The sequence below is a fragment of the Pteronotus mesoamericanus genome, unplaced genomic scaffold (assembly GCF_021234165.1).
Source record: "Pteronotus mesoamericanus isolate MK-2021 breed Mesoamerican mustached bat unplaced genomic scaffold, CSHL_Meso_final contig_82, whole genome shotgun sequence".
NCBI lineage: Eukaryota > Metazoa > Chordata > Mammalia > Chiroptera > Mormoopidae > Pteronotus > Pteronotus mesoamericanus.
The window spans coordinates 1621482-1631276 of NW_026555265.1; the positions used below are offsets into that span (position 1 = coordinate 1621482).

Consider the following 9795-nt stretch of genomic DNA (forward strand, 5'->3'; position numbering starts at 1 on the left):
TTCAGAGCTCTCCAACAAATCAAGATTAGGGACTGAGGGTCATGGCCCAAATCTGGCTGCAGACCCTTTTGCAGGCTCACAGTGCTTTTTAAAAGACTATGTTTAAATGCCCTTCCGTGGGACACGGGTCTCCAGTTTCCACGGCCTGTATCACCCCGTGCTGTTAGCCCCATGTCACTCCTTCGCCTTACCCTTTAAGTATAGTGTTGACGGATTTAGCAAATAAAAATACAGGAATAAGTTAAATTTCTATTTCAGACAAATGACAAGTAATGTTTTAGTGTAAGTACATCCCATCCAATACTTGGGATATACTTACACTGCATATATATTTATATCTGACTTGGGGTTACTAATATTGTCCTGTATTCAATCTGGCAACCCTATCCTGGAGGTCTTACTTTTTGTTTTTAAATTTTATTTTCCTTGAATAAAGGAATAAATGACACCTGGTCACATTTAACTCCCATTCCTCCCTCTCAATCCCCTACACCCCTGCCCTGTGACAGCCCAACCTCCTACCCTCTTCCCCTTTGGCAACAATCAGCTGTTCCCTGTATCAATCAGTTTTATTTATTTGTTTGTTTGCTTTTAGATTCCACTACTGTAGAGGCTTTACTGTTACATTTTTGAGGAAGTTGGCTCTGTATTTGAGAAATATTCAAAGACTTGTCTCAGAGGAATGCTCAGAATGGAAAGAGGACTAAAATGGTCTAAGCACACCATTGCCCTATTTTCTTGAAATGGGCCCCCTCCCCACCACCCATTTTAGAGCAGCAAAACAATAAAAAGTAGATAATACTTCCAAATAATGACCCAGGTACTTTGCTGGGTGTGCTTGACAGGTGGGGCACCTGTTTCTTGCTCTAACAGCAGAATGTTCTACCAGAACTGAGGTTGATTGATAGACAAATACACAAGTGCTTTTGGCCTCTAATATAAATTCCTTTAAAGTGCAAGTTGATTGATGTGTTCACAGCTGGGGAGAATGGTGGCAATCTCTTTCTGGATCAGGGCATGAACCAAGAATCATAAAACATTCCAAAATAATAATAGTTTTATCTGTCAAAAGTCATCTTCCTCTTCTTTGAGACTGTGGTTAGTCATCCTGATGTGTGTTTTCCTATCCTGCTGCCAGAACTGCTCTTCTAGTTGCTTTGAACAGACTGTGACCAGCTCACCAAGCACGGGAACATGGCAGCAGTTGAGACTGACAGTAACTTGCTCTGTTACTACGCAGCCTCAGTTTCCTCTGCAGAAAAGAAGAGCCAGGATCTCTGAGGTCATTCTCAGAAACTATACCTCTAAAAATAAGTATTAGTAGTCTTTGAACACAGCTAGTCTTTCAGCATCCTCCTAGGCATCAGAGAATTAGAATATTTACGTTCGATGGGACTTGAGGGAGCATTCGGTTCAACTCCCTCATTTTGGAGATAAGGAAAATTAACTTCATGGTAGGGTGACAAGGTCCAGAGCTCTTTGTAGCTCAGCAAGTGGCCTCTCTTTCCTCCTCCTCAGTTTACCATGTCTTCCTCCCTCACTTTCACCCAAATTTCTAAAAGTCCTTCACTCAAAACAAAAATAACAACAGCAACAAACAGCAAAATGCAGGAGAAGTTAACATAATGAATAAATCATCCAGGGGAGAGTATGCACCACAGACTAGAGTACAGACTGAAGTATATACACAAAGGGAGGGTCCTCAGCTGTTCTACTTTGTCCTTATCAGGAAAAACTCCTAGAAGACATGGGCTTTGCCATCTTTTTAAAGACAGGTATGTCCAGAATATCCTCTGGTTCCCTAGGATACTCACTAAATATTCCTAGTGAGGCCCTATTTCCTTCAAGATTAAATAAATACAATCTCAAAGTAAAACTCCATTTCAACTATTAAAGTAGGGAAAATTGTTTAACACGTCCTCTCCAGACTTAAGGGTTGAGAGGGACCTGACACAGAAATCTCTGGATCTTAAGGACTTCAAGGGACTTATGGCATTGCTGTTTTCAAGTAATAGCCTGGTTTTCACTGGCTGTCTTGATAGGTATGCATTCTATCTCAGGTTTGTGTATTTACATTATGTACATGGATCCCCAGCCAATATGTGTTGAATGAATAACAGGGCTTTGGAAACAAATATCCTGGGTCCTTCATTCACCAGCTGGTAAACTTGGGCAAGTTTTTAATTTCTCTAAGCTCCGGTTTCCTTATTTGTAAAATGCAGATAAAGCACGTCTTTCATAGGATGTGGTGAAAATGGTATAATAAAAGCAGCTATTATTATTGTACCTGTGAATTAATATAAAACTTAAGCAATAAGAAACAGTGTGATTTTCTAAGTTTTTAATGGAGTCCCATTTTGTTTGGTACAGAGAGACAGGCTGGTAACCTGAAGGCTGAGTTAGCTGTTTTATGTAACTGCACACTCTGGTGGGTACTATTTTACTGATCTCTAAAAGTGTTTAAGGAGAGGCATTACAGTCAAGAGTGGAATGCATGACAATTGTTTTATTTATAATGCTTACTTGAATGACAAAGCCAGCCAGCATTAGGCTGCCAGGAAGAAGCTTGTGGCCCCATCCATGCCATTACTCCACAACACGGCGGAAAGACTGGACAGCAGGCGAAGCTGCACCCCAGTCGATGGGCTTCCGGTACTCCCTCTTGTCCAGGAGGTACTGCCTGCCACGATAGCTGGGGAGCTCGTAGAAGATCCAGGCACCCTCCAGCACTTTACAGGAGTGGACCTCTTGCATGTGAAATTGCTCCATGATGGAAGGACAATCTTCAGTGGTTTCATACATCTGACCATTAAAATCCCCTTTCTCAAAGATCTGAATCTTATACTGGCCTCCGCGAGACTGAAAAAAAAAAAAACACACAGGAGGAAATGAACAGCAACTATTATGGAAATCACCAGCAGGCCAGAGAACAGCATGGTTCAGAACCCACCATCTTGAAATCTAGATCTATACTCCCATACCCACTGTGCACTGACGGAAACAGCTGACTTTCAACAAGAAAAACTTATTTCCTTAAAATCCTCAAGAGGTAATAATTAACATATTCAGTCTTGTGATGAACTGTCCTAAGGTTTTATTGAAGCTTTCACAGCCAGAAAAAGACAGCTCCCCATTAAGAAGTAGGAAAACCTCAAAAGACTCTCACAGAAAAGAAAAGAAAAATGATGGGGGGAGGGCGAGCGAACGCACAGCCCACTCACCAGATGAACAGCTCTGCAGGAGCCGAGGCGGTCATTGAGGGCCAGCCAGTGCTGGTATTCAGGGTACTCACCCCGGGGTAAGATGTACATGTGCCCAGAAAAGTTAGGCCTTTCATACGCAACCCAGGTGCCCCCTTCCACTCTAATGGAGTTGCAGCGATTCAGGTACATGTGGAAATCTGCACAGTCACAATTGCAATCATAGTGGCGGCCTTGAAAATTTTTGTCTTCATAGAAAGTAATCTGAAGTACAGGGCATGCAAAGAGAACTGAGGAGTTGGTTGTATGCATTATTCATACATAAAATAAAAATTAAGAATATATTCCCCACTTTAGATAATCCTTCCTCCTCCAGTTTGCTCTCCCTCACCTTACAGCATTTGCCTTCTGGCAGACAACTTTGGTTGTCAACAATAGCAAGGAGTCCTTTCTGAAGGCTTAAAGTGAAACAAAACAAAAAGTGCTCTAATAGAAGTCAGCAATTTCAGACTCAAGCTCATTGCTTTCTCCTTTTTGTTCCCACAGCTCACTTTACCACATTATATAATAAACTATCTACTAATATGTCTCTCCCTCCCACAGGACTCCTGGTATACTGCATCCAAGGGCAAGGGACCAAACCTGAGTTAAGCTACTAACCCCTGTGCCCAGCATTGACAGACTCTTAATAAATGTTTGGCGAGGATACAGGAGTGCATATGCAGACATTCATTTTAGGTGGTGTGGAAGATATGTAGGAAAAAAAACAAAACAGACCTTAGTTTTAGAGAACTTATTTTAGATGGATTTAGAGCATACATCTGACCATTAAAATCTCCTTTCTCAAAGGTCTGAATCTTGAAAATACACCATATTATGGCCTGTTATGATTTCATTGCCAAGAGAGCTGTTGCAAAGTAACAAAATGAGAAGGCAAGATGTTCTCTCTTTCAAACTCTCACCAAGTTTCTAACAGAACATCAGGGTACACCTCTGAGATCTGTGATGGCCCTGGAAATATGCATCCCCCAGAAAGCAGAAATAATAAATCTGGGCTCTGCAGCTGCCATCTCTGTAATCAGCCCTACCACCTCAGTCAAGCCATCTCTCTGGGCTCCAATTTCCCATTTGTCAAAAGAAAGGAATAGACTGCACTTGGAAGCCCTGGCTGTAGAGTAGAACTCAGAGCTTTTCTGGTTGAAATGGGAGATGGCGTTCCCAGAAATTCCTAGGGCTTCATGAAACAACGTCTGACAGCCAGTAGATCAAAGGAACTAGAGTTTGTCCCTTCTTCTAAAATTCCACAATCCAAGACAAATTTAGAACTGAAATCACAGGTGCCATTGATTCCAGAAGTTAATTCCCTGGCGTTATGCTGCCACCTTGTGGCTTTCTTTATCGATTTAAAAAAGAGAAACCCTTGGGAGGAACAGAGCCAAGTAGTCTGGTGAGATCTTAGAGGTGAGGCTTGAAGGATAGATAGTTGTGGGTTTTCCAGGGGCAGAGGAGAAAGGATGACATGTTCAAAGGAATAAAGGGGTGAAAGGTCATTATAGGGACCAGTAGTTCATTAAACCTGGTACATATAGAGTATTTGTGAAGTATCAGGAAATAAAGCCAGGAAAGATGCAGGAGCCATGCTTAGAATCCTTTGGTGATCATGTAGGAGATGCAACTGGAAACAGATGGTTGCTATGGACTAGGTGAGTGGAGAGGGCCAACGGAGGGGCAATTGCAATGTGAAGGATAATGAGGAAATAGTCAAAAGATATTAAAAGTCAAAAAAGGATTTGGTGACTAATTAGATGTAGAGAATAAAGGAGAGGAAAAAAACCAAGAATGATTTGCAAATGGGCATAAAACCTCATCCCCTTCCACCCCCCCATGGTTCTTTCTAGATAATTCCCCATTAATAATTATTTCCTTCTATCTTAATCTCCTCTCCTTACCTTTGCCATTTCTATTCTATTTCCTGTTCCCTAAAAAACTTCCTTACTCCTTCCCACCCCTAAATCATATACTTCATCTTCTTCCTCCCCTTCCCCAATTTCTCTCTTCCAGCTCCCTTTCCCATTTCAATGCAGCACATATTTAGATGCAGAGCATGTTTGCAGATAAACAAAAGTGCAGCAGCACTAATTACTGGCTCTGTGACCTTGGACAGGCCATTCGCTGAAGCTCAGTCTCTTCATCTGTGAAACTGGGTAACAATATCTACTGCACAGGATTGTTCTGAGGGTCCAACAGAATATTAATAGCGCACTTAGTTTAATACTTGGCTCCAATTACCAATAAACTTTTGCTATAGTTGTTATAGAAAAAGAAGTTAAATAAGTTGCCTAAGGTCACTAGATAGTTACCAGTTAGTTACAGGTGAGAAGACTGCAGTGCAAATTGCTGGTTAGTAATGTTTTTCATTTTATATTACTTTATCTCCCCCTTTGCTGTCTTCCTACCTGCACAGCTATCTCTGTCAACATACAGCATTTACTCTAAAAAAAAAATAGAGTAAGACTGATCCTGAGTCTGAGAGGATTTTCCCAAAACCCAAGGAAAGGTCTTTAGGAAAATCAAGGTAACTTTTCTATAAATAGACCCAAAGTTGTTAATTCAATTTGACCTTTGGTTTTTGGTCAATTACAAAAAAAAAAAGGCAGCTTTTCAAGGGATATGGGAAATTAAGTTAGTGTCATCTATTTTCCTTCACTGTTTCTCACACTTACTGCCCCCTGCACATCTGCCTGACATCAGTATCCGAGAACGGAAAATATACATGATGTCTACAAGGTCCCATTGTTGTCCACCGTCCCAGCAGAGAAGCCAACCATCCCAAGATTGAAACAAAGCACTGATGTCCTGGAATCATTACTAAGCTCCAGGACCAAGATCTCCTTTCAGTGGGAGAACTTCCAAATCTCAGGATCCCGAGAATGTTGCAACTTTGCATTTTTCATGGAGGACCATGAAATCTACCCTATGGTCACTTGAGAGGAGGTTTTGACTCTTGGGCAAAATAGATAGATAGATAGATAGATAGATAGATAGATAGATAGATAGATAGATAGATAGATAGATAGTCAGCAGAGAAGGCTAAGAAATTCTCAGATTTACCTAGAATTTCAAAATTCCTCTCATTTTCAAGTTTGTTTTTTTAATAAAATGGCCTACTAATCCAATACAGCAGAAAGAAAATTGTCTCAGGTGTTCCAGAGGTAATAAAAACAAACATAATACATTATATTTTGCCAAGCCCATAACTCCTCTGATTAAATTGCTAGCAAGATAGTAGGAAAGGGAGAAGTAGTAAGAGAAAGAGATACTATTTTCTTTGGTCTATCAAACAGGGTTATTTACCTTAAGTAAAAAGCCCAGCTACAAGAAATAAGAGAGAGCACACCATCACCACTTTGGAAAGCTCTGAGAGCAGGGATGTTTTCATCTACCGTGGTCTGTAACAGCCTTCCTTCAAGGCACATGGATATCCCCCGAAGGAATTCGAATTATTTTTAGTGGTATGTGCAATGACGTATGAATTTTCAAGAACCTCAGAGCACTAAAGACACTGTCTCATTTTTTTCCCCAAGCTTTATGGGTAAGTATGATTATTAGTTCTATTTTCTAAATGGAAAAAAAATCAGGCACTAACCAATTCTGGAACACATTAACAGGTGTTCCCTAAAATGATGCCATGAGAAGTACTTGGCATTGTCTATGCAGCTTTCTTGCCATAGATGGTTAGCTAAAATCTGAACATGTGGAAACAATCAGAGAAGTCTAGATTTCAGGACTTTCTACAAGACACCTGGTCTGGACTTTGAAAAATACCAATGTCTCAAGAGACAACAACAAAAAGGGTAAAGGGGCTGTTCTATATAAAAAAGGCTAAAGGAAAAAAAAAGGTTAAAGAAACATGACAACCAAATGCAATGCATGATCAATTCTTCATTGGATCCTACATCAGGGGAAAAGCCAGCCATGAGCAAACTTTTGGGAGCAATGGGGGAAATTTGAATACAGTTTGAATATTAGGTATTGTATTTTATGATAAATTTGGGGGACCTAATGATAATTCATTTTTCTTATTGAGTTCCATGGGGTTGGCCCTGGCTGGTGTGGCTCAGTTGGAGTGCCATCCCACACACTGAAAGATCACAGGTTCAATTCCTGGTCAGGGCACATACCTAGATTGAGGGTTCAGTCTCGTCAGGGTGCCTACAGGAGGCAACCAATCAATGTTTCTTCCTCTCTTCCCCCCTTCCTCTTAAAAAAGAAATCAATAAATGTATCGTTGGGAGTGGGTTTAAAAAAAGACTCAGTGCATTTGAAAATTTTCAAACTAAAAAATCGGGGGGAAATGGCTTTGTCTTAGACCAAGTGGTCAGTGGAAGAGCTAAAAAAAAGAAAGATATATTCCCTCATTCCCAAAGCCCTGCCTGCGGGATCAATACCCAGTGCAACAATTATGAGTCAAGTATTTAAGGCAATTTATCTAATTTAACAAGCACTTTATTTGGGGCTAAGGGTAAAAGTAACTGCTTGAATGAAGAGAGTATGTAGTATTTAATTCACTTGATTGGTTCATCTGCCTTGTCCTTTTAAAATATTAATGGTTGAGGCTGAATTTAATAAAACAAAATTTTCTATGAATACTGAAAGCTTTCCATTTCAAATAATCCTCTGGTATGCATGTCCTATTCCTGTGGAAGTTCATAGAATATGCATTGCTGGAAGACAGAAATCAGGATTTTTACTTATTATATACTTGTACAGTACTCAACACAGCACCACACATAAAGATTACCCCTTAACGAACTGTTATGTAATTGTTAGAGCAGAAAAGAGTAAGCATTTCTTAATATTCTCTCCCAATCCCAAACTTTTAACCACGATCCTACCTCCAGGCAAAGGAGCAAAAACTTTTCTTCATGCTTCTTTCAATGTATTACTAGGTGAAAAAAAAGTGGGTAAGCTAAAAATCAGTATGACCATTTACTTACCTTGGCCCTAGTGTTAGACATTTTTTTGGTGCATAGATTGGTATCCCCAGTGCTGAAATCCAGGAATAGCTACAGAGTTAGAGACATTTATACTGGGCTGGTTGCAAATCAAACATTTGCTTAGTCATGAGAATAGGATCCAAAAATTGAGTCAGTCATTTAGAAGCTATTGATGGTTTCCAGAAAAACAAATGGGATTATGCAATAAAGGAAAGCTTCAGTGCCCACTTTAATGCTTACCAAGCCTTGCTGTACTACAGACTTTGCTGAGTCAAGACACCAAAACTTTGCCAAAGTTTTCAAAATAAAAAATGAAAAAAGTCTTCTTACCTGGGCAATTTGATTTTCTAGAAACCATTAAGAGATAATTCAAAAGGATATCCTGTATTTCTGAACAGAAGTGACATGTTGCAAAGCAACATATCTTATATAACTAAAGGCAATGCATGCTCTGGATTTGAATAAAAAGTTGCCACAAGGGACATCTTTGAAACAATTAGCAAAAATTTCAATATAAACTGTGTATTAGATAATACTATTGTACCAATGTTAAAACTTCCTAAATTTTATCTTTGTACTATGACTAGCTAGGTAAGAAAATGTCTGTTTTTATTAAATACATGCTAAGGTATTTAGGAGTAAAGGTCCAACATAACTGTAACCTACTCTCAAATCATTGAGCAAGATTAAAGTAATACTATATAGAGTGGTAAAGTGGTAAAAGGTTAACACATGGTGAATCTAGATAAAGGGTATGTAGGAATTCAGACTTTTACACTGGTTCTTTAAGTTAGTTTCACACACACACACACACACACTCACTCACTCACTCTCACTCACTCACTTTCTAATCCACAAGAAAGGGTGCTACATATGTAGTTTGGGAGATGGAAAACGACTATGGGAACTCCTGAATTATTTGCAAAGGTTTAGCTGGGCTCAACTTGCTACCTGTTAGGTAGCATTTGTCTCCAATGATATCTTATTAGGACCTATTTAGAGAACATGTTGGCACTTAATACATCTCTGACTTTAGGGATGAGATTATACCTTATATATGCTCACAAACACACACAATACAACTCAACTGTTTTCCATTTTACTTTTCCTGGGCAAGTATATTTTTCTCAAAAGTCCCACTTCCTCATCTTTCCACTAACCAAGCATCCAACAAATACTTTAATAAATGAGATGCCCCCAATATACAATATGGTAAAGTCAGAAAATGGCAAATGTGTTTTGATATGAACATTACTGGGAAACAAAGTATTAAGTTAGGTGATTAGTGTTCTGAATTTTATGAAGTTTAAAGTAATTCATATTATTTTAATTAACCAATAGCAACTTACAAAACACACTTCTGCTTTCTTGAATTTCATCTTAACATAAAAACTATGAAAACCTCAGAATTAACACATTTCAAGGTTGAATTTTCACTTAAGAAATAAAGATCAAGCCCTTTTTTGATGTAATTATTAATTAAATGGTCAGTGAGCATATGAAATGTTTATCAGTAGATTTATTTTACTAATTTGATAATTATTTTATGTTATCTTAAAGAACACAGCTTTCCCAATCAAATGTAAACTTTATTTTGA

At 39.0% G+C, this 9795-nt stretch overlaps 1 protein-coding gene across 1 annotated transcript; it reads right to left on the reverse strand.

The window, feature by feature from the left end:
* Positions 1 to 2451: 2451 nt before the first annotated feature.
* CRYGS (crystallin gamma S) lies at positions 2452 to 8254 on the reverse strand. The gene is made up of 3 exons (XM_054585257.1): positions 8198 to 8254; positions 3222 to 3464; positions 2452 to 2859 (listed from the first exon to the last, which is right to left on the reverse strand). Exons 1-3 carry the CDS (start codon positions 8216 to 8218, stop codon positions 2587 to 2589), a joined length of 537 nt encoding a protein of 178 aa, XP_054441232.1. The 5' UTR covers positions 8219 to 8254; the 3' UTR covers positions 2452 to 2586.
* Positions 8255 to 9795: the final 1541 nt, after the last annotated feature.

Excerpts from the sequence above, each read along its gene's own strand:
- CRYGS (XM_054585257.1), bottom strand. The coding sequence starts at position 8,218 with ATGTCTAACACTAGGGCCAAG. Across the intron at positions 3,465-8,197 it reads TGTCTAACACTAGGGCCAAG|ATTACTTTCTATGAAGACAA; the intron begins GTAAGTAAATGG and ends CCTGTACTTCAG. Across the intron at positions 2,860-3,221 it reads CCTGCAGAGCTGTTCATCTG|TCTCGCGGAGGCCAGTATAA; the intron begins GTGAGTGGGCTG and ends TTTTTTTTTCAG.